This window comes from Protopterus annectens, chromosome 13.part0 (assembly GCF_019279795.1).
Source record: "Protopterus annectens isolate FY-2018-M chromosome 13.part0, PAN1.0, whole genome shotgun sequence".
Classification (NCBI taxonomy): domain Eukaryota; kingdom Metazoa; phylum Chordata; order Ceratodontiformes; family Protopteridae; genus Protopterus; species Protopterus annectens.
Window position 1 is genome coordinate 531,998,337 of NC_056747.1, and position 25,581 is coordinate 532,023,917.

Sequence of the window (25,581 nt, forward strand, 5' to 3'; positions counted from 1 at the left end):
GGGAAAAAAAAAAACAGATGTTCCAAATACATAAAATGACAGGTGCAATAGATGACTAGACAGCCAATGCACTCAGGGTATTTCAGGGATCTATGGCTAAAAAGCTCAAGAGATTTCAATCATATGCAAGAGCAACTCAATCAGGTCACATGGAGAAAAAAAAAGTACATTTGTGTACACTTACCATAAATGTAGATGTTCAAGTAAATTCACTACTGCAATCATCACACTTAGGTTATCCCTGCCAGGGTAGCCCTCAGTCTGCCCGGATACCAGAGGCTTAGTATTTTTACGTCGGTTGCTGTACCTCCAGGACTGACATCAGGTTGTCAGTGGTATAAAAACAGGCAGCCGACACCATTACATCAGTTTTTCTTGCCCTGTCAGGAGCCCTCAATAGGGAGCTAGGTAATGGTGGAAGAACACCACCAGTAGAAAGTAAATACCAAAAATTCCTTGCAAGGGGAGGGAGAGAGAGAGAGAGAGAGAGAGAGAAACAAGGGGATGAAGGGAAACCAGGACTGCAACAAGTGAATACACTCATCTACATTTATGGCAAGTGTGCACAAAGTACAGTTTTGTACCTACCATAAATGTAGATGTTCGAGTGTATACCCTGCTGCAGTCATCACACACTTGAGTTATCCTGTCGTCAGGCGGTCCCGCAGTCGGCCTGAATTCCAAAGTCTTGGTCCGGTGTCGGTTGCTGTCGCTTCTTCCCTGACGTCAGTGCGCCAGGGGTATATATGATGCATCCAACACCATTTTCTTCAGTTTTTCTTGCCCCAGATGTCAGGTGCCCCCCAAAAAGGTGGTCAGTAAATAGTACCAATTTAAAAAGTTTAGCACAAACAAAACATCCCTCCAGCTATAAGCAAATACACCACAAAGGTAGTATCAGATTTTAAGGCATAGAAAAGTTTTAGTTAGTTAGGTCAGAGGGGATGGAGGGAGGGTAACCTGGACTGCAGCAGGGAATACACTCAAACATCTACATTTATGGTAGGTACAAAACTGTACTATGTTCATCGTGTTACCCTGCTGCAGTCATCACACTTGGGTAGAATCCCAAAGCTAAGGATGGGAGGTGGAGTCAAACAGGGTTAGAGGATGTTAGAAGGCCCTGCAGAACTGCAGTGGAGAAGCCAGCTCTAGTCTTAGAGTAAAGTGGTAAGTGGTAGTGTTTGGTGAAGGTGTGTACTAAACTCCAAGTTGCAGCTTCCAAAATATCCTTGGTTGGCACCCCCCTGAGGAAGGCTGTAGATGTATAGCTGCTGCCCTGGTAGAGTGGGGCCTAATGGTAGCAGGAACTGGTTTTCCATGATGGGTGTAGCAAAAATGAATGCAATGTCCTATCCATTTGGAAATGGTCCGTTTTGATATAGCCTTCCCTTGCGAAGCTGCAGCATAGGATACAAAGAGCTGGTCAGATTTTCTGAAAACCTTAGTTTTATCCAAGTAGTAACCTAGTTGCCTGTGAATGTCCAAGGAGTGCAGGAGTCTTTCTCCTTTGTTCTGTGGATTTGGAAAGAAGATGGGTAAATGAATGGTTTGATTTAGAGCCACACTGGATACCACCTTTGGCATAAAGGAGGGGTTAATTCGTAGAGACTCTGTCTTGATGGAAAATGAGGAAAGGCTCTACTGCCATTAGTGCCTGAAGCTCTGAGACTCTTCTGGCTAAAGTTATTGCTAGCAGCAGGGCAGTCTTCCATGATATAAACTTTAAGTCAGCTGAGAAAGCTGGTTCAAAAGGAGGTAGCGTAAGTTTTTCCAGAACAAAATTGAGGTCCCAGGATGGTGTAGGTGCTCTCCTGGGGGTCCTAATGTTTTTGGCCCCTCTGAGAAACTGCCTTAGAAGTGGATGTGAAAATAGAGGAGGATCCATGTTGTAGTGGGCTGAAATAGCTGAGGCATGGATTTTAATAGATGAAAAAGAAAGTCCTTTGTGCAACATCTCAGTTAAATACTGTAAAATCTGAGGTATGTGTGGCTGAAGGGTATTTTGGCCTTTAGCTTGGTTCCAGGCGCTAAACCTTTTCCACTTGTCCGAGTAGGCCTTCCTGGTGCTGGGCCTCCTGGCTTCCAGAATAACATCCATAACAGCTTGAGGAAGAGGAGCTGGCTGGTTGTTTAGGTGATTTGCCATGCAGCCAAATTTAAGGTTTTGAGCTGGCCAAGTAGAATCTGACTGTCTTGCTGTGTGAGCAAATGAGCAATTTGTGGTAAAATCCAAGGTGGGCGCTGGCCATATTCCTTAGTAGTGAATACCAGTGCTGGCGTGGCCAGTCTGGGGCTATGAGTATCATTCTGGGTCTTTCCATCCTGACTTTCAGCAGCACCTTTGTGAGAAGGGGCAATCGAGGGAAGGCATATACTGCCAGGCTTTTCCAACTGAATGAGAGTGCGTCCACTTTCCAAGCTTGATGGTGAAGCGTCCTTGTACAAAATTTTGTTAGCTGATAGTTTTGGGGGCTGGCAAACAGGTCTATGTCTGGGTGGCCCCATTTTTGAGTTATCATTGCAAATACTTGTGGATCCAGTTTCCACTCGTGGGGATCCATGATGTTTCTGCTGAGGTCGTCTGCCAATGTGTTCTTTTTTCCTGGCAGGAATTGAGCTTGTAGCTGAACTTGGTAAGCCAGTGCTGTGTTCCACAAGGTCATTGCTTGCCTGCATAGAGGGTAGGAGTGTGTACTCCCTTGTTTATTTATGTACCACATTACTGTGGTGTTGTCCGTCCTTATTGTAAGCTGTCCTGGATGTAAGAGGTCCTTGAAGGCTGTGAGGGCATTCTGTACAGCTAGCATTTCTTTTTGATTGATGTGCAGATTCCTTTGATCTGCAATCCATATGCCTTGAACGCACCATCCTGCCATGTGTGCCCCCCAGGCATAGTCCGATGCATCTGTTGTCATAGTTTGCCTGGCTGGGGGCAAGGTGAAAGGCTGACCCTTGTTGTGGTGACATGCCTGAGACCACCATAGAAACTCTTGTTGAAGGCAGGGAATGAGAGATATCATTGTGTCCAAGCTGTGGCTGTGTTGAGTACATACGCTTTTTAGGTACCAATGTAATTTCCTCATATGCAGCTTTGCAAATGGTATTAGTAGTATGCAAGATGCCATGAAGCCCAAGGCCTACAGAATTTTTCTTGCAGGGAGTTGGGTCTTTGTTGCCATTGTTTTGAAATACTGAGTCAGTTGTAGTTGTTTGTCTGGCGTCAGATAAGCCATCTGGGCAGTTGTATTCAAGCTGTCACCCAGGAATGTCATATTTTGTGAGGGTACTAGTTTTGATTTCTTTTCGTTTACTGTGTACCCTAGGCAACTTAGAAGGTGTTTTACAAAAGCCAGATGCTGTAAGAGGATGTCCTTGCTTTCTGCTTGGATGAGGCAGTCGTCCAGGTATGGGTATATTTGAATTCCTCTTTGTCTGCAGTATGCAATTACTGGTGCCAGGCATTTTGTGAAGACCCTGGGCGCAGTAGATAAGCCAAAGGGCAGTGCAGAGAATTGGTAATGGGTTGAACCTGCAATGAAACGGAGGTATCTTCTGCAATTTTGTCTGCTAGGGACATGCAGGTATGCCTCCTTGAGGTCCAACGTTACTAGCCATGCTTTCTTGCCCAACATGGGAAGAAGCTGCTGTAGTTTTAGCATCTTGAATTTGGGTACTTGCAAGAAGGTGTTTAGAATTGAAAGGTCCAGAATGGGTCTCCAAGCATTGTCCTTTCTGGCAACTAGAAAGAGCCTTGAGTAAAATCCTTGGCCTTGCTCCCGTGTAGGTACCAGGTGAATGGCTCTCATGTCCATGAGAGCTGTAATTTGTTTTTGTGCCTCTGCCCATTGATTTTGTGGCAGGTTTGGCATTCCTCTTATAGTTGGGCAAGGTGTGGAAATGGAATCTGTATCCTTGTGAAATAATGTCTAGGACCCATTTGTCCTTTGTGATGATGCGCCAGTTGTCTGTAAAAAGTGTTAATTTTCCTCCCAAGGGAGCTGCCAAGAGAGTTTTGCTTGGCCATATGAGGCTTAAGTCATTGTGCTTGCCTTCTAGTAGTTTGGGGCCTGTCTTCTCCTCCCTTCTGTGTTGCAGTGCCCCATTGTCGAGGTTTGTAGTGGGTTTGTGCTTGTCCTCTGCCTCTTGGGCGTCTGTATTTACCCCTCTGTGGTCTGTCAGTAGCTGGAAAGGACCAATTTTTTGTTGGCCAGTTTCTGCTGAAGCGAGGGGGCTGAACCTGTAAGAAATCTTTGACCGCCTGCATAGATTTTGCCTTATCCTCCATTTTCTTTAAGACTTCTTCTGCTTTAACCCCAAATAGGACATCCTGCTGTAAGGGAGCATCTAGTAACTTTGCTTTGACATGATCAGGCAGAGTTTGTTCCTTTAACCAAGCATGCCTACGTATAACAGACCCAGTAACAGCTGCTCTACAAGAAGCTTCCAAGGAATCAAATCCACATTGTAAAGTATGTTAGCCCACCTGTTCAGCTGCATGCAACAGATCCTGCATTTCCTTTAATTCAGACTGTTGAGGGTGTGTGCTCATCTTTTGTTTTATTTGAGACATTAGAAATTGCTGGTATTTAAGCATGTGAAATTGACAATTTAGTGCTCTCATAGCTAGAGTGGCTGAGGTGTAAACCTTCTTACCCACCTGTCTAGTGCTCTGGAGTCCCTTTCAGAGGGTACTGGATTTTTTGCCATAGAAGCCTTAGCTCCTTTGGGACCCTGGGAGATGGTCTCTGGATCAGCAACAGGGCTTTTGTAAAGGATTTTGTGGGAGTCAAGCACTCTATAATATCCATCTGGTTTGGCTGGAGCAGGAGGCAGAGAATCTGGATTTAAACTAGATTCTAAGTAAACATCATCCACAATGTCTAAAACTGGGGGGATAGCAAGTGGTCTGTGCTGGGGGAGTAAAAGAAACTCTCTGAGCCTTTTCTTTGAGTCAGAGAAGTCCTGACCTTCCCAGTGGAAATGTTCCCTCATGGTATGTAAAGTTTCCCCAAAGGAATAGTCTTCAGGGGGAGAAGCTGAGGGAATGGAATCCTCAGCATCAGAATCTTCATAAAGGGGGAAAGGAATAATCTTGTTCCTCAGAGGAGCATGAGGAAATAGACACGATCAGAGGAGGCATAATCTTCCTCTTGTCTAGGCCTTTTGTCGGGTGGGGGTTGGGAACCCCTGATTAAAGAGATCAAATCTTCAGCCATTTTAAGCATCTGTTTCTTAGGCATGGGGCCTTGAACTGGAGACTGAAGTGCAATCTTTTTAGGTTTAAGAGGAGTCTTAAGCTTAGGATATGTTTTTATGGTGAGCGTCGTCGGTCTGAAGACACCTTCAGAAACCGAGGGTGTTTCTGCAGCACCGGTTTCTCCTTCTGCAATGTCATTGGTAGGGCCTAAAGGAAATGGCTGCGTCGGCCTAGAGCTCTCCGCCATAGGATCTGAAGCGGTCTGGGGTTCCAATTCTGCGGTAGCCAGGGGCTGCGTAGGTGCCTCACTGAAAACTGGTGAACTGGAGACCGGCCCAGCCGAGGCCTCAGAGTCCGGCTTGGATCTAGGCTGCCTGTCCTTATCTTTGCGTTTTTTTGTGCACGCCGGTAGTCAGTTGCTCCGACGGCATAATGTAATTAAATTTTCTACCGAAGTAGTGTCGTGCGAAATCAAAGCTTCGTTTTATAGTACGCTTATTGAACCTAGCACAAAAGCGACAACCAGAGACGTCGTGGTCTAGGCCTAGGCAAGGTATACAATAAGAATGAAAATCCTTATGAGGTATTTGCTTCCCACAAGAAATACAATTGTTAACTTTTTCTGAAATCGGTCCGAGGCAAGAAAAGTTTCCCCAACGGGGTACTTAGCTTTATTGAAGACTTCAGATCTGAAATTCGACTTCGAAAATCTCAGGAGTCGGCCGACCGGCACTTGCGAACTGCTTCTGCTTCGGGCACCGTGCGGCAAGAAAGACTGGAGAAAATGGTGTCGGATGCATCATGTATACCCTTGGCGCACTGACATCAGGGAAGAAGCGACAGCAACCGACGCCGGACCAAGACTTTGGAATTCAGGCTGACTGCGGGACCGCCTGACGACAGGATAACCCAAGTGTGATGACTGCAGCAGGGTAACACGATGAACATTTGTACTATGTTCTGTGTTTCACTGTTGCAGTCATCACACTTGGTTTGATTCCCAAAGCTGAAGAAAAGGGTGGAGGCAGTCAGAAAGACTGGGGGCTGGCTAGGATGCCCTGCAAGACTGTGGTGGCAAAGCCTGCCCTGGATCTGGAGAAGACAGGCAGGTGATAATGCTTGGTGAAGGTATGAACAGATGTCCATGTTGCAGCCTTCAGATGTCCCTGGTGGGGACCCCTCTGCTCTGGTGGAATGAGTTCTGACCCCCTTAGGGGGAGGTTTCCTGTTCTGTTTGTAGCAGAACTGGATGCAATGTGCTATCCATTTGGAGATTGTTTGGATATGGCCTTGCCCTCTGCTCCTGCAGCAAAGCTGACAGGTAATTAGTTTTTCTAAAAGATTTAGCTCTGTCTAGGTAGAATCTTAAATGTTTGTGCACATCTAGAGAGTGCAGAATCCTTTCCCCCTTGTTTTGCGGGTTAGGGAAAAAGGTGGGCAAATGAATGGATTGGTTGAGAGCCACACTGCAGGCCACTTTTGGCATGAAGGATGGGTTAAGTCCTGAGGGAGACCCTGTCAGCATGGAAAATGATGAAGGGCTCTACAGCCATAAGTGCCTTGCAGCTCTGATACTCTTCTAGCTGAAGTGATGGCCAGAAGCAAGGCTGTCTTCCAAGAGAAATTTTAACTCTGCTGAAGCTGCAGGTTCAAGGGGGGCAGGGTGAGCTTTTCTAACACAAAGTTTAGGTCCCAAGCTGGGGTAAGAGCTCTACTGGGAGGCCTCAAGTTGTTAGCCCCTCTTAGGAACTGTTTGATGAGAGGGTGCGAGAAAAGAGGTGGCTCTGCACTGAAATGAGCAGAGATAACAGAGGCATGAACTTTAATAGAAGGATAGACCCCTGTATGTAGGATGTCTGTCAGGTAATCCAGGATGAGAGGTAGGGAGGGCTGTGCCGTTCCGGCTCCCTTAGCCTGGATCCAGGTGCAAAACCTTTTCCATTTGTCAGCATAAGATGGGGCATCTGGCCTCACGTATCACATCTGGAACTTGCTTGCTTAGACTGGCAGCTTGAGGACAGGTCAGGGAATAAGCCAGGCTGTCAGATTGAGGATGTGCAATTGGAGGTGCATGAATTCGCCATTCCTCTGGGTCAGGAGTGTTGGGATCAGAGGTAGGTGCCATGGTGGCAGGGGTGACAGCCTGCGCAGCAGTGGGTAACATTGCTGGCGTGGCCAGTCTGGGACAATCAGGATTGCCCTTGGTTTTTCCTCCCTTATTTTGAGCAGTACCCTTGAAATGAGTAGTAGAGGGGGAAATGCATAGACCGAGAGGTCTACCCACTGGAAGGACAGCGCGTCCACTTTCCAGGCCTTGCTGTGAGGTTCCTTGGTGCAGAATTTTCTGAGCTGATGACTGGAGTGGGAGGCAAAGAGGTCGACCTTCAGGGCGCCCCATTTCTGGGTTACAAGGGGTGAAGGTTCTTTGGTCTTGCTGCCACTCATGTGGGCCTAGCAGGTTTCTGCTTAAGTTGTCTGCCAGAGAGTTTAGACAGCCTGGCAGGAATTGTGCTAACAGGTGTAGTTGCATGGCTGAGGCCTAGCCTCCAGAGAGGCTAAGAGCGAGTCCACCCCTGCTTGTTGATACACCACATCACTGTGGTGTCTGTTTTGATCAGTAGGGGTCTCGGGGATAGCAGGGGTCTGAAAGTTGTCAGGGCGTGCTGAACAGCTAACATCTCTTTTTCGTTGATGTGCAGATGAATTTAATTTGGGCTCCATTGGTCCTGAATGCACCTGCCATCCAGGTTTGCACCCTAGGCATAGTCTGATGAGTCTGTGGTGAGGGTCTGGGCAGCATGCGGTTGTGAGAAGGGAAGTCCTTTGTTGTGGTAGCATGCTGCTGCCACCAAAGAAAATCTTTCCTTAGACAAGGTATCATTGGTATAAGAGTTTCCAGGTCTTGAGAGTGCTGACACCAAAGGCTTTTTAGGTACCACTGAAGTTTCCTCATATGCAGTCTGGCATATGGAATGAGTAGAATGCAAGAAGCCATGAACCCTAAAGCTTGCAGGATTTTCCTTGCAGATAACTGGGTCCTGGTGGCTAGCTGAGAGAAGTAGGCTGTCAGGTAAGCTTGTTTTTCCGGAGTAAGGAATGCCATCTGGGATGCTGTGTCCAGGCTTGCTCCCATGAATACAATTTTTTGTGTGGAAACTAGTTTGGATTTCTTTTCATTGATAGTATACCCCAGGGAGGTCAGTAGGGGCTTTACAAAGGTCAGGTGCTTTAGCAGCTTCTCCTGACTATCTGCCTGAATCAGGCAGTCATCTAAGTATGGGTAAATCTGAATATTTCTTTATCTGCAAAAAGCAATGGCAGGAGCCAGACATTTTGTGAAAACTCTGGGAGCAGTGGATAAGCCAACGAGAAGTGCAGAGAACTGAAAGTGCAGTGATCCTGCCCTGAAATGTAGGTATTTCCTGCATGATTCCCTGAATGGGATGTGTAGGTAGGTCTCTTTTAGGTCAAGGGTGGCTAACCAAGCATCCTTAGAAAGCATAGGTAGAATCTGCTAGAGGGCGAGCATTTTGAATTTTGGTATCACCAGAAAGATGTTTAGAATGGATAGATCGAGGATGGGGCGCAATGTGCCCTTTTTTCTGGGTACCAGGAAGAGTCTGGAGTAGAAACCTTGGCCTATCTGTTCTGCAAGAACATGCTCTATTGCCCTCATAGAGAGCAGGGGAAAGGACTTGCTTTTTGGCCTCTGCCCACTGGTTTGGGGGAAGATCTAGGAACCCTTTTGGGGTTGGCAGAGTGTGGAAATAAATTTTTATCTCTGGGACAATATGTTGATGACCCAGCAGTTGTTGGTAATGGTGGTCCAGTTGCTTGTGTGGAAGGAGAGTTTTTCTCCTAGGGGCATGAGCAGGTAGGCAGAGGGAGAGGGTGGAAGTGTAAAGTCACTGTGAGATCTTACCATAAGGGGTGGCTTTGCACTCCCCGGTTTTTAAGAGGAGGAACTCCATTGCTTAGATCTCTGCATTCCCTGGGGCTGTTGTCTGGGTGGTCTGCTTTCCCTGGATCTAAGCTGTGCTGACCTGGAAGGGGCAAGAAAGGACCAGTGCTTGGAGGGGCAATGCCTACTGAACTTCAATGGCTGGACCTGTAGGAAGTCTAACTTGTCTGCATAGATTTGGCTTTTTCTTCCATCTTTAAGACCTCTTCTGCCTTGGTGCCAAATAAGCTGTCTTTGTGCAAGGGTGCGTCCAATAATTTGGATATGACATGGTCTGGTAAGGTCTGTTCCTTAAGCCAAGCATGCCTCCTAAGGACAGAACCAGTGACTGCTGCCCTGCAAGATGCTACTAGGGTGTCAAAACCACATTGTAAGGTGTGCTTAGTTACTTGACTTGCAGAATGCATTAACTCGTGTAACTCTATTTTCTGCACAAGCAGGGAAAGAAGATATTTTTTGTTTGAGGAGCTCCATGGTACATTACTGATATTTCAGCATATGGAACTGACAAGTTAATGCTCTAATAGCAAGAGTAGCAGAGGTGTATACTTTTTTACCCCATCTGTCTAAAGCTCGGGAATCCCTATCTGAGGGGGTTGGATTCTTAGCTGAAGTTGCTTCAATTCCCTTAGGTCCTTGAGAGATGACCTCTGGGTCAGCAGTAGTATTTCTGAAAAGAAATGTGTGAGAGTCCGGGACTCTTATAATACCTGTCAGGTTTCCTGGGAGCAGGGAGGGAGGGTGTCAGGGGTCAGACTGGATTCCATAAAAACATCATCCACAACATCCAGGACAGCAGGAATGGCCAGAGGTCTGTGCTGTGGAAGATCTAAGAATTCCCCGAGTTTCTTTTTTGACTGAGGATAGTCCTGACATTCCCTTTGGAAATGCTCCTTAAAGTATGTAGGGTTTACCCAAAGGAAAAATCCTCGGGTGGAGAGGCTGAAGGGATGGATTCCTCTGCATCAGAATCCTCATAAGCAGAGAGGGATTGCATATCTTCATATTCAGATGTGTCAGAGTCATCAGACTCCTGTTCAGATAAAACTACTGGGGACAAGTCTCTTTCTTTTGGAAGGGTAGCCTGGCTTCCCCTGATCAGCATTATAAGGTCTTCCGCCATTTTAAGCATTTGAGACTGAGGCAAGGGAAGCAGGTGCCTGAGCTTGAGTCATTGCTTTTTTGGGTCTGGTTAGTACCCTGGGCCTTAGAAACTCGGTAGTTTTTGACAGAACTGAAGACATGAAAGAAGTCATCGGTCTGTGTCGAGTATTGGTAGTGCAAAGTACTTCCTTGGAAGCTGGTGCCTGCTCAGCGGCTCTGGACCCATACAAGGTAGAGACATCCGTAGGATCCTTAGTCGAAGAAGAGTCTCGCGGCATACCAGACTCCGAAAGGGTCTTGGTAGCGGCCTGCGAATCTACAGAAGCGGGCATCAGGGGCTGCAAAAGCGCCTCACTGAGGACCAGAGAACTGACGACTAGCTTAACAGAAGCGTCATCAGCAGTTCTGGACCTGTGCGGTTTGTCTCTGTCTTTATCCTTACGTTTTTTTCGGAAGATGGGTTGTCGGATGGCTTACCAAAGCCATACTGGAATTAGAGGACTGAGAGTGAAAATATCTAGCTACAATAAGGGCCCGACGACATATAATTCGGGCGTTGAACAAAGCACAAAAGTGACAGCGGGGGATGTCGTGGCCTGGGCCTAAATAGGTGACGCAGTAAGAATGAAAGTCTCGGTGTGCTATTTGCTTTCCACAGGCGAGATAATTGTTAACTTTTTCTGACATCGGTTAGAGCAAGAAAAAAGGATCCTCAACAGGGTACTTAGCTTTAGAAGACTTTAACTTCAATTCAGAGACGAAAAACTCAGGTAGTGGCTGACCAGCACTTGTGTGAACTGCTTCTACTTCGGGTTCCTCGGCAAGAAAGACTGATGTAATGGCATTGGCTGCCTGTTTTTATACCACTGACGACCTGACGTCAGTCCTGGAGCGACAGCAACTGATGCAGAAATACTAAGCCTCTGGTATTCGGGCCGACTGAGGGCTACCCTGGCAGGAATAACCAAAGTGTGATGACTGCAACAGTAAAACACGAAGAACATCTACCCATGTCAATTCAAAACAGCAGCAGCCTGTAGACAGACTGCCCAAAGAACTAAATAAGAGAAGCACTACTGTTTACAACTAATACAAGGAAAAGTCAATTTCTTAAATCAGACAGGACATTCGGGCATAGAATGCCTTTTTAAGCAGCCATGTATCCCTAAACAACAAACCCGCACAAGCAAACACACATCACAGAGCCAAATACAGAGACCACAGAAATGCTGGGTAGCTTTTAGAAAGAACTCCATGTATGTAGTAACTCTCTGCCACAAAGGCAATCAATACAAATATGTAAGCAAACATTTTATGGAGGAATCTTTCATCTGCTGGAAAAATCTTTTACCGTTCCAAAAGACAGCATGTATCTCACATGGAGATGCCAAAAGTACTGCTGCACTACAATTTGGTGACAATCCCACTGAGCACTTTGGACAAAAGCAAACGCATCCTGAGCAAGTTTAAAAGATTTCCTTTTAGCAAAGCACTTTGGAAAATTTAGCAGGTAGGTGGATGGATCAGTCCTCAAAACTCCCCATGAAAAAATAATAATAAATAATACTGACAAATTGGAATGGTACTAACACGGTGTAAATAGCTCACAGGAAGGCAAGTTCAGCTTCCCCCAGAAGAAAATAAATCTAAGTTGTGACAATGAAAGACTATGCAGTGCAGTACACAAGACACAGGAAAGGATTGAAGTGGTATTTGGTGGCCTATAACTTTACTTTCTACTTTGTGGGGTAGGCAGCTCTCCCGAACAGATTTCTGCAACTGAGATTCAAAAGACACAAAATCTGGCACACCAAACCTAGCGTTCAGAATAGAGAAATGACTACAGAATAGAATGCATAGAGTACTCTCACACTAACAAAAGGAACATCTCTTTGCCAAATGAAAACCAAAAATATCAAAGTCAGCATGGAGCAGCTTTATCAGAGCAAAGAACCAGAGGGGATCAGAAGGAAGTAAAAAACGATCCAGTGGCAGGTCAGTGAATCTTGCTACAGAAGAAACTCTGAAGCTAGCTACTACTGTCTGAAAAGTTCTGTACCACATAAAAGCACTAGAATTCTCCGCTCTAGTAAAGACAACATGCTAAAAATGTACTAGTGTGAAAGACACATGTAGACAACATTTGGCACCAAGGAATCAAAGTCAAAATTACACATTAGTTTATCATTCTAGTGGGGCTACAGTCCAGGCCCCACCTCTCTCCATGAAAAATGGAACCCTGGGTAACTTGCTGGTGTTTAACGTGTTACACAAGCAAAAGTAGTAGTAGTAAAACACAGCTACCCACATAAGGTGATTTACATCTCTAAGACTCAGAAGTGTAACAGACTTTTCTTTTTTACTTGAGGTATCTCTGATTAATGCTTACTAAGACTAGCTTTGAGGCTGCAGTTACTCCAGTATTCAAAGCACATAAATATATATGAATCACATCAGTATGGGGACCAAAGAACTCCATGTCTTGTAGTGTATCTTTATAGTGAGACAGCAGTACCATGGGCTTTATTTACCAAAGACTTGGGGTGTGTGGAATTCCCCATATTAGAGCAAAAGAATCTCACACCATGGAAAAGCACACTAAGGAAAACCACCCTAAAATAAGGCAAGCATCTTTTGGGAAAAGCAGAACATGAAAATCAGGGATTGAAACACAGGTCATCTCCCTGACAAAGAACATAACTGGAAACAGAATGCAATAGATGTAAACCTCAGCAAAATTTAACTAGTTAACCCTGATGCAGCATATGTGCATCTGAAACACTCAGAAAATATCCACATAAACAGCACTAAAATGGAGGAATGCCATAATTCCCCTTTTCATTTCTTGGGAGCCTCAACATTTGTGTCCTGCAGTACCATTAGTGAAATGTATGACTCACGAGATTCAGATGCGACATTAACGGTATGTTACAACACAAACATCACAGCTCAATATTACATCGATGACCACTGTGACAGCAACACCACACTGGCTTATGTATTAGCTAGTTGTAATTCAAGACCCAGACAGCACACTGACAACTCTACCGCATTACAACAGCTTTAGTCTTCTAAGGTCAGAAATAACTGTGCCAATAATGGCAAATTGATGACTGTACTAGATTAAGTACAGCTCAAGACTCAGACACCTGTCAGTAGTAACAATGTGAACAGGAGAAATATATTCACATTTAAGTATCTCCATAAACCACTGTGGTAATACACCAAGTACTACCAATCATACTGCATTAGGACAGCTCAAGATGCAATAGAGACAAAGGTTACATATTTAGCTGCATGCTGTTACTGGTAGCAATCACAATCACATTTTAAGGCAATATGCTAGCAGCAACACACACCACCGTATGACTGATTATAATCTACTTCAGATAGCTGTACTACAAGCAACATCCTGTAAACTGTACAAGATAAAAAATAAAAAACACACTGGAGCCACAAATACAATGTTATCAAATGTACAATGGTGCCAGTATACAGATGGCAGTTGCAGTAAAGATTTATCAGCAGCAGCTGTTCAAGACAAGCATACTGCCCAACTACTGCAATGCAAGCCTTTCAGCACAAAAAAAGTACCACTCGTTACTAACAAAATCCAACACTATTACAAAATACTGCAGGCTACACCCATGTGTTAAAATTCATGAGAGACAATTTTGCAACACAAACAGAAGACCTGCCAGTAACAGCACCAGATTATCAAAGTCTGAACTAGATAAAGGTATATATACATTTCAATAACAGTATACTTGCTGTGTTGCATCAATTTCCGTCAGTTTAAGACTTGCCACAGGAAAGCAGAAAGTAACAACTGACAGCACCAAATTGCTACAGGTAAAACAATCAATGGAACTCCCTGCTGACAGCAGATTACAGTTTGAAAAATAAAAATAAAACAAAAAAAATGCATAAATATGCCAACAACAGGTCAATATTTATAGCATAAGATTACAGCAAACCACAATGTGGAAAAAAATTAATTGCTGACAGCAACAGATGGTGGCTGAAACACAGCTGACCAACTATGCTTCTGAAATCATACTTTATATACATCAAGCATTATAGCTGAAAACAGGACAAAGACAGCTAGGTGGATAATACTCCATACCCTGATGTACAATACATAGGAAAAGAAGTACATCGCTTCAGTAACCAAAATATTTTTTTATACTTCAAGATAAAACCACTCCCCATCACAATTTTTGCAAGTGTGCGTTTACTACAAACAGTTATTTTCCTAAAATATAACTGGCTTTATTAAAATAGCAAAGTGAGAAAAATGCAAGTAAATGAACAAAGCTAATAGAGAATGCACAAGAATACTTAACCATTACAAAGTATATGATCATCTTCAAATGGGCTTTCTCCAGTAGACATGTGCACTTAGTATATCTTTACTGAATATTCTTGAAGAGCTATGCAAACTTCCTTAAAAATCTCATTAGCTGGGGAGGGGGAGGATTAGCTAATTTTGTTGCATAGGCAAGGGGCTCACCCCCTCCACCACTGTCTAAACTCACAGCGTCAGTCAGAGGTGCCAAATTCCCCTTACAAAATCAAGAAAACCAACCACTTTCACTTGGTAACATGGGAGAAAAAAAAAAACAAACAACATTTGTAATTAACATATCTTAATTTCATTAAGAAGAAAAAAGCACTGATGGAATATCCCAACAGATGTTCAGAGAAAGACTGGATATAAATCTGCTGCAGTCTGAAGTTAACAGAAATTATGATGTACCACACGGTGCACCCTGACTACACTCTAAAAATGGTTAAATTATATCCTGGTTCGGTGCTTCTATAGCACGAGACACAACCTTATTGCTTAGGGGGTACTTACCAATTAAGCATTCCCTAAGCATTTTTAACATTGTGTCTGCACTAAAAGCATACAGTGCTGACCAATAAACAGCAGTAGCAGGGCAAGAAACAGTTTCATTTAAACTCCAATTTATGTCTGCTGAGGTACACAAAGTATTTTGCATTAAACTGCTTCCCTTACACAGGTAATACATAAGAGGTACACCTTTCCCCCACTGCTTTATGGGCTTTCAAAGCCAGAACACCACATCATATTTTCGCCATGCACTACAAAGAATGATGAGCAAGTCTGCAGATCATAACACTGTCTTGTGTTCTCAACATGGATGCCAAGATTCACAATCTCGAGATTAATTTCTTGGCATCCATGTCTCGAGCACATAATAAAGCGGTTAAGATCATTGACCAGCGCAAAAAATAATACACTCCAGTAAAACTGAGGTAGACGACAACCCAGCAACTAACCAATTTGTGTTTCATGAACATTGATTACACACACACACACACACACACACACACACACATATATATATATATATATATATATATAGATATATATATATATATTAATCACACACACTTTTTTTTTTAAGTTTTAACATCATAAAACAAAATGTCTCTTCCACAACAACGTAAGATCCTGTATAGGCATTTATTAAATCCTCTAAAAGTAAATTAAAAAAGCAACAAAGCCCGTGTATCACTACTGGACAAAGCTTGTAAATCTGCAATACCCACGTCCTGCGTAAACTCATTTCAGAAAAGGACTGCCAAACCAACTGCATGAATATTAAAACAAAATTCTTGCTTGTGCTTCAGGATAAACAGCCACAATCATACATGCATGCAAAGAGCATGTTCCATTATCATCTGCAATAGGCTGAAGCCCTACTGCTTGACTAGTACTAAAGGCAAAAGTAGGTTTAAGGGGTGGCAACTCCCTTACAAACAATATCAAGGGAAAATGCACTTCACCAATTTGACTGCACTGACATGAGCATTAATTTCTCAAGTTATGTGCTTAGGAAGGTAAGTAGGGAGAGTAAAATAATGCAGAATATAGCCCCCTCAACCCCATCCAAAAACATTCATTTTAACTTACATTGATGACAGAGTCCTTGAATTTGATATGAAGGCGATAATTTGAAATGGCAATGATGCCATCATCTGCACGACCAAGGTACTCCACACTCTCACCTTGAAGTACAGGGAATGGAACCTATGGCAGAAGATACAAAAAACATTAGAAAAGTCTAAAAATGAGGCAGAGGGCGTGCCATCAAGTTTAAAACAATTAAGATGAAGCAAAGTATCAACTATACTTCACAATTGGATGCACTAAAATACAACAATCATAAGGCTGGGGTATAAAGTAAATGGGCCTTTCAACCAGCGATATATTCAACATTTTTGTACACAGCACTCGGGCTACAAGATGTTCCCAAGAGTTCCATCAAACTAAACAAATGCATTAAAATGCCAACAACTACTATAAAGCCATGCTTGTTTTTAAAGTCACTCCTTTACTACGACATTTTACCAAATAGATGTTGACTGAACATAGCTCATATTCCTATTTAAGGAACACAGGAATAAGCTATTCAATGCTGTTTTGACTTTTATTCTATGAGGTCCTGTTCCTGCCCTAACCCCAACAAGTAATTGTTCATCCATTAAAGCATTTACAATCAGGTAACAGGCAAACAGACACTTGGTTTTACTTCTCTGTGTTGTCCAATATTACTGGGATAATTCCAGACCCAAGCAAGATTCATCAAGCATTTTTCTAAATGTAGCAAACCTAGTTTTAGTGCACATTCCACCATTTATTAATGAAAAAATATACTTCCACTGCAGTTTTAGTTCACAGGTATCATGCATTTCATGTTCTTAGTCTCTCATCAGTTGCTAACCCATCTATCTAATCAAATTTTAAATCCTCCCCCATTTGCAAGATCTGCCCGACAGCTTCCTTCTGGTTCATTTGTTCCTCCAGCGCAGTGTCAACCCCATTTGTTCCCAGTCAGAGAGAGACAGCAAGCCCTATGACCTATTCATTTCCTCACCAAGGCAACAGCCCTTCCTCTTCAGAAGCAACAGCTGGGCATGTGGGAAAAAGCCACAGCACACATCATGGGGGTCTGCCTCAACTCACCCCCTGTGCTATTGAACTATATACAAAATAAGGGGAATGGTGGGTGCTGCCAGTGAGGCAGTGTGAAATTTGAACACCTATTGTTACTTATGCAATTGTACTATGTTCATCATTCACACTGCCTCGGGGCATATGGGTAGATTCCCAAACCTTACCTTAACCGGGAGAAGGAAGGATAAGGTTCCAGAAACCTCCGGAGAATGGTCCTCACAAAGTTTGCTCTGGAACTCCAGAACGAATCCAGTTTGCAGTGCCTTGTAAAGGCATGAATAGAGGGACCAGGTTTCTGCCTCTAAAATGCTACTAGAGTCTACTCCTTCCCAATATGCCATCAAAGAAGATAAGGTTCTACTGGAACATGTCTTAACCTTGCCTGAAATAGATTTACCATGATTAGAGTAACAAAATACAATAGCAGCGAACAACCAACTCTCAATCATTTGCTTAGAGACTGGTTGACCCTTCTTAGCCCTAGAAATGGAAATAAACAGCTGTTCAGCTTTCCTGAAGGGTTTAGTTTTGTCAAGGCAGTACCAGAGCTGCCTATGCACATCCAAAGTATGTGGAATCTTTTCTCCCCTGTGTTTATGTTACAGAAAGAAAACTGGAGATTGATGACCTCATTCGTGGTAAATACAGCAACAACGTTTGGCATGGAAGAAAGATTAGTGAGCAGAACAACCCTGTGCTTGTGGAAAATTGGATACGTCTGGCCCCACCATGACAGCTTGCAGCTTGGAGACTCACCCTGCAGATTTCAGAGCAATAAGCAAAACAGTTTTCCAAGTGATGAACCTCAAGTGAACTTGAAGGGCAGGCTAAAAAGGATAAGGTCACTTTTTCAAAACCAAAGTTGAGATCCTGAGCTTCTTGAAGATAGAACTCCTGAAAAATGTTCTCAACAGTCAAAGCTTTGTCATTTGGTAGAAAAGCTGTACTTTTTTCTGTTTCCATCATGCACCCAAGGAAGGGTGTTCTTTGTGAGGGTGTGAGACAAGACATTTCTAGGTTCAACTTGAAGATGGGAGCAATTGGCAAGTGATGGTAAGCATCCTTCAGATGTAAGCATGAAACGTTTTTCCGGAAGAAGGGGCAGGACCATCTGCAGGTTGACCATTTAGAATTTAGGTGCTTTCAGAAAGGTATTTAGGTACAACATATCCAACAATAGTCTCCACAATAGCTCCTTTTTGGATAACAAAAAGTTTCTGGTGGAAAAATCATTTTCCTTTTTGTGGATCAGGAACTGGTTCTATAACCCCTGCCTGCAACTTGTGAAGCAGTACCGTAGACAGATGTGTCTAGTCTGTTGGGTGCAGGGGGATTTCCCTGAAGACAGGAGGGTTTTCTGTCTACTACCAAGAGCAATCTCATTGAATTATTCTCAGCACCCACTTGTCTGACTATTTGTGGGCAAGCTGCTTAGGTTGGCTTAAAACCTGGGGTAAAGTGAAAGGGGAGGGTGGACAGGAGGAAGGAATGGAATGCCCTGAGTCTTGGCATAGTCACTGTTTAGCAGGAAAATATTTTTTTTTCTTTGGGAAAGGAATCCCTTTTACTTGGGTTGCAAGTATTATCCTGCAGCTATTTCTTCTTGGTACCCTGTTCTCTTGTTATGCTGGGATTTTCATTAGTTCAGCCCACTGAAGTTGAACGCCCTGTTTGAGAGAACCTGGGAATAAGAAACATTCTAGATGCACTATGCATAAATTTACCTCCATCAACCCATTGTTAGACAATCTGGGTATCAGCAGGACCAAACACAAATTCAAAATTTAAAAGGAGCATTCCCATCTCATTTTTTTTAGTTACTCAGAAAAATTCTGGTTTATGTATTTAACCAATCAAACCTTCTCAATACAAGAGAAGCAGTTGCACTTCTAGAAATAATGTCCACATCTTCCAAGACATTCCTCAAAACGGGTTTCAAAACCTGTCTCACATTAGTAACAATTTCATTCATATAACACTTCTAATCAGCAGGCAAAGATACAGCAAATTCATCGAAACTGTAACTACATTACAAACTAAATTTACACAAGAAGCTCTGAACAAAATTCTAGATACTAGCTTACTACACTGAGCCAACTATTTTCCCTGTGATTCTAACCACTTGCCAATTTTATCCGACACTGAAGGGTTAAAGAAGCTGCCAAGGCTCTTGTTAGAGTTGGCATCTACAGAAACCACAGCTGGGTCAGATGACAATGGAGCAAAGAGAACTGTAAGATCAAAGTACACCTTGTATTTCCTCAAAGCCTTTTTAGGAACTGGTTCACTAGCCAAATGGATGTTACTTGCAGTCTTATAGACATACTCTTAAATCCAGTAACAGGAGGTTCAGCCAAAACAGGCTAGGACATTAAAGTCTATCCTAGATGGCTATCCCCATGTTTTGAGAGACTTGTACGACTTTTTGAGCAAAAAATTCTGAGTCTATGGGGTGAACAACATACTTTTTTTAACTACAGATATTATAGATCTTTTTTCTTGTATTCCACATGATGTAGGTTTAAAATTGTTTTGAAGAAGCCTTTGTGGATTTTAAAGACTTAGAGGCTAAATAAGTAAGGTTTTTAGTGGACTGGATGGAACGGGTTCTTAGGAATATTTTTTGAGGGCAAGTTTTACAGCAAGTGAATGGTGTTGCAATGGATGTGGCTTGTGCCCCCACTTTTGCAAACATAGTTAAGCTTACTTGGGAGAAGCAATATGAACAGCTTATACCCATTTGTGGTCTTTTTATTGCAGGTTTTTGGATGACCCATTCCGATTTGGAAAGGCAGTTTGTAAGACGAGGACTATTTTTTAGAATATATTACGGGTGCTATTACACTTTTAAGATTTACCCATCAACATAGTTACCATACTGTCCATTTTTAGATGTATATTTGACTAGAGAAAATAATGAGTTTGTTTCATCTGTATACAGAAAAAGAGACTTTTTCCAATTCAAATATTTAATCTATAAAGGTAGAACTTGGTGAAAGGACAATTTATTAGGGCAGCTAAGGTGGTTTCAAGGAATGACGCATTTCTGCAGGAACTGGAAACTAATATGTTTATAATAAAGAGGCTACCCATCAGGCCTGTTATGTTCCCTTAAAACTGAAGTGATTAAGATCAGGGGTACAAAATATCTTCCTATTTTGGGGTAAACCAACTATTGTGGAAGGACAAAATTACTTGCCCAATGTGAACTGTACTACTAAGCATATTTTACAAAATGCTATCACTATTAAGTTTAATGATATTAACCCTCAGGTCAGAACTATTATTATTATTATTATGAACAACTGGGCTATTTTAAAAATGGACGAGGTGGTTTACAATTCGGTTGGTGAACCCCCTTATTTTATATACAAAGTGGATACTAATATTAAAGAAACTTTGGAAAAAGGGAAGGAAGTCAACATAAAGGGCACCACTAAGTGTGGTAGATGGAGTTATTGCTGTTATATTTTGGAAAAGATCATTTCTTTACCACAAGCGCTGATTAAAGGGAAGACTAAGTTGGAAAAAAGAAACGGATACAAAAGGGTTAGTATATTTTGCAGTCTGTAACTGATGTTAGTCTTTTTTATGTAGGGAAAACAGAAACAAAATTGGCCCAAATTAACACTTATATGACAAGAAAAGGGCCAATCTGAATAACACTTTGTATAAACATTCACTGTCCTGCGATGGCTTTATGATTTGAATTTGGTATCTTAGAAATTGTACAACCGAATTCTAAGGGGGGGGGGGGGGCACACTGTGAAAACAGGCTACAGTATTGGAACTGCTCTGGCAAATTAAATTGGATGCTATGGTGAGACCTGGTTTAAATGAACATGTTTTGATTCAGCCTGTTCTTAGAATGAAGGCTGCAAAGTTATGAAACTGAAAAGTGTGTTAAACAATGTTTTAATTACTTTAATGTTGATTATTGCATAAAATACGGCTAGTGTTTTGATGATAATGACTGTGATCTTAATATTCAAGGCATGAATTCTACTTAATTGTCTATAATTGAATGATTAATTTTTAATGGTTTTGTTTAGACTGTATTTAAGCACATCTGGGCAGTAGTTGTAACGTTCTGAGGAAGTCCAGAGTGTTATGGATAAAAGCACTTAATGTGTATATTAAAACCTTAAATTTAATGTATTTATTAGTCTTATATCCATCGCTATTTAGAGTATACTTTTTTATTGAACTCGCTGTGGATTTTGGAAGCCCAGGACTACGTGGACCTTAGTTTGGTTATTAGTTTTGTGTGGTGGCACGCTTACACAACCTTATATGAGGTTCTAAATTAAAGTTCATTTATGTTACTTCTCCTAGATTGGCTGTAACATCACTACTACTCTACTTGTTACAGACTGATAAAACTTGCTTCAAGTGGGAAGTACAAAAGTTCACTGAATTTTACCATTCCAACGGTGTGTTAAAATTAATCAGTCTAAAAATGACTCAAAATATCATAAGCAAGTTAGACTTCAATTTTTACAGAGATCAGCTATATTATATATGGAACGCAAATCAAACAGTACCTTGTATTGTTTTAAAGTTCTCACTGCAGAGTCACTGACTTTATTAAAAAAAAAAAATCTGTTTCCAGTTAGTTAACAGGTGTCAGCACGGTGACTATATAGCTTTTATCACTTGCAAGTACAAAGTCAGTAAGACTATGTATCATCTGCAGAACATCCAGGGAGACAGCAAGGAATGTAAAGTAAAACCACACAATAAATGAACATGTTCATAGGCTATATCTCATAAAACCAGAAGTCTAAACACAAGATCAACACATGGATATACTGCTCACCTACTGTCATTCAGAATTCTCCTTCTTAAAAGGGGACTTAATTCAAACTCTAGGCTCACCAAAAAAGCAGTGGCAAGCTAACTTAAAAAGACAATGAAATGAGCATCAGCTGCTAAATAAGCTCCTGTAGCAGAATAATCTAATATCAAGACCAGGAATCTAGGGGAAAATGCGGCAGCTGCAAAACTCCTCAGCATAACTCACATGGCAGAAAAACAAAGTTAGTTAGTTAAACACCCACTTTTTCTGACATACAGACAGACTGGAATAGGTATTAAGAATCTGCTACTGCTAAAATAATGATTTAAAGGTGTAGGGACTAAATCACCACAATGGAAGAATACTCTTTACATTAACACCTTAACACATGCAAAAATACTCCAGTGCAAGTATTGGCGGGTTCCTATGAGTACAACGAAAACGTATTATGTCGAATGCATTTTCGTCGACACATGTAGAGAAAACAGGCAAAACAGCGAAGCGGCTGTTAAGCGAAATTTTTCCCTGGGAAAGAAGTCGCTTTGTTGTTTTGCCGTGTTCTGAAGTGCAGTGTAGTCCCTTGTCTGGTATAGCTCCCGAGCGTGACTGTGCAACAGTTACTGACCTTAGGGTTAGGGTGCGGGGTTAAGGTAAGTGCATATGGTTTAAAATATTTACTGGGTTTTTTTTTCGTTAAATGCATGTTTGGGTTATGTGCATATGTGTATTTAGTTGTTTACTGGTTTTTGGGGGGTATAATTAGGACTGGGTATGTGTGTGTGTGTGTTTGGAAGTGTGTAATGTGTTTTTTTTTTTTTTGCGGGGGTTGGAACAGCGATTTCTTTCCCTAGGAAAGAAATCGCTGTTCTTTGGATTCGACATTTTCAGCTTTCGCTGAAAATGTGTCGATGTAACATCGTTCGCTGTTTTAAGCATTCGATGTTGCAACATAGACCCGTATGGGCAGGCTTGGTTGTGGTAGGTGTGCTACATGATAAAGCACATACATGGAATGCAATTCTGTAATATGCACCTGTAACAAAAACAGAAGGCTACCAACACTGAAGGAAGACTTGATCTCCACTGAAACAGGAAATCAGAACACTCCAGAAATAAACAGGTCATAGTACCTTATCAGAAAACCTAAATGTCAGTCAGAAACCAGATCTAGGTAGACAATTGCTTAAGGCCATCAACCACTAGGCAATGATTACTTACATAAATAAAAAGGAACCAAATCATCCATACTAGACAAACAAGACTAACAACTAACAGCATTGAAGAGTATGGTTGGTAAAGCTCTGTAAAGTTACACAGGACCATGGAAAATAAAAAGTTAATTGCAACGCACACATTAAGGACCTTGTGGCCTTATGACATGATAAAGTTTTTTGATGGTTTTTACTGGGTAAAATGTAGGCACTAAAATACAAGATACTTAAAACTGTTCTACCTTCCTCGTCAAGGATGGGATGGGAAGAGACAGGCAGACATGTTCTTACAGCAAGTTAAAAACAGTGTTCATTAATTTCACTGTTATGTGCCATCTTCCTGACCAAGACAGCTCATCATTAATGTACTGTATCATAATGCTTATGGCAGTCAGGTATAAGCCAGTCATAAAGCAGACAACCTGGTATAACAGTCAGTTTAAAAACACATGCAATGAAGAATACGTTGGAAATGTGTACTGAAGAAATACATCTGAAAGTCCGCTTAGTTGACAGAAAGGGAATTTTACTATTTTTGTGCACGCATGTCCATTTCTTTTTCTGTGTCTCCATGTTAACTTACAAAAAACATGAAAAGCAAACAAATGGTTAGGAATTAATATCCACAAGGTGACATATTCAGATAAAATGCAGAAAAATGAATGCAGCAAACATCCCGGATTTTAAGACATGGTACCATAGGCACCCGGTTACACAGTAGTAAATACGCATACTACAATCAGCTAACACAGTCGACGTTTACGTTGTTAACATTATACTCAATGCTGCCCTTCACACAATTCAATACTTCAGTCTAGCACTATATAACACTATCTCAGTATCTGTTGATAAGTACACATTCACAAATATGCAAATGCATACCACTGTCATATCTACTGTTCATATTACTACAACACGAGTGACAGCATTCCACAATGGTTCGACAATTGCTCTGGTACTAAATAAGCCAAACAAATCATTTGTGTTCTCTATGGTATTACAAAAATCTAGACAAGACTTTTTCATACTGTTTACAGTAAATGAAATAGTACAATTGTGTACACTTACCATAAATGTAGATGTTCGAGTGTATTCACTGTTGCAGTCATTACATTTGGGTGATCTGCTTGCAGGTAGACCTCAGTCGGCCTGATTAACAAAGTCTTTGTGTCCTGCGTCAGTTGCTGACCCTTCTTCCATGATGTCAGGTCGTCAGGGGTATAAAACATGCAGCCGATGCCATTACATCAGCTTTTTTGCCCCAGATGTCAGGTGCCCCCCTAATGGGAAGCAATTAAATATAAAAGTACAAAGATATACCTCCAACAAAAAAGCAAATACACCAAAAAGGATTTTACGCATAGTAAAGGAAAGTAGAGATATAGCCAAAAGAAGTTAGGAGGCTGGAGGAAGGGTAACCAGGACTGCAACAGTGAATACACTCGAACATCTACATTTATGGTAGTAAGTGCACACAACTGTACTATGTTCTTCGTGTTTCAGTGGTGCAGTCATTACATTTGGGTATATTCCCACAGCTATGGTTGGGAGGAGGAATTTAGACAGCATTAGGACCGGCTATAAGGCCCTGAAAGACTGCAGTGGCAAAACCAGCTCTGGATTTAGAGAAAACTGGCAAATGATAATGCTTGGCGAAAGTATGTACAGAACTCTCCAGGTAGCAGCTTCTAGGATGTCCCTGGTAGGGACGCCTCTGAGAAAGGCTGTAGAGGTAGATCCAGTCCTAGTGGAGTGAGGTCTGATCCCCTGGGGAATAGGTTTTCCATGGTGCTTATAGCAGAAATGGATGCAATGCCCTAAACATTTAGAAATGGTTTGTATTGAAATAGCCTTCCCCTCTGCCCCTGCAGCAAATGCCACTAGCAGTTGTTCAGATTAACTTTGAGGTTTAGTCCTGTCCAAGTAGAATCTAAGTTGTCTGTGCACATCTAAGGAATGCAGTATCCATTCCCCCTTTGTTCTGTGGATTGAGAAAGAAGGTTGGCAAATGAATGGACTGATTAAGAGCCACACTGGATACGGCCTTGGGCATGAAGGATGGATTGGTTCTGAGGGACATCCTGTCCGCATGAAAGATGATGAAAGGCTCCACTAACATAAGGGCCTATAATTCAGATACCCTTCTAGCCGAAGTGATTGGTAAAAGGAAAGCTGTTTTCCACGAAAGAAATTTTAAGTCTGCAGTAGCAGCTGGCTTGAAAGGAGGTAGAGTGAGTTTCTCCAAAAGAAAGTTAAGGTCCCAGGCTGGGGTTGGAGCTCTCCTGGGCAGTCTCAAATTTTTGACCCCTCTGAGGAACT

At 42.1% G+C, this 25,581-nt stretch overlaps 1 protein-coding gene across 1 annotated transcript in view; it reads right to left on the reverse strand.

The window, feature by feature from the left end:
• MTMR4 (myotubularin related protein 4) overlaps positions 1-25,581 on the reverse strand; it is a 1,011,266-nt gene that overhangs the window by 764,020 nt on the left and 221,665 nt on the right. Inside the window, exon 3 of the mRNA XM_044054156.1 lies at positions 16,210-16,326. Within this exon, the coding sequence (XP_043910091.1) occupies positions 16,210-16,326 (117 nt within the window). The remainder of the gene's footprint in view (positions 1-16,209; positions 16,327-25,581) is intronic.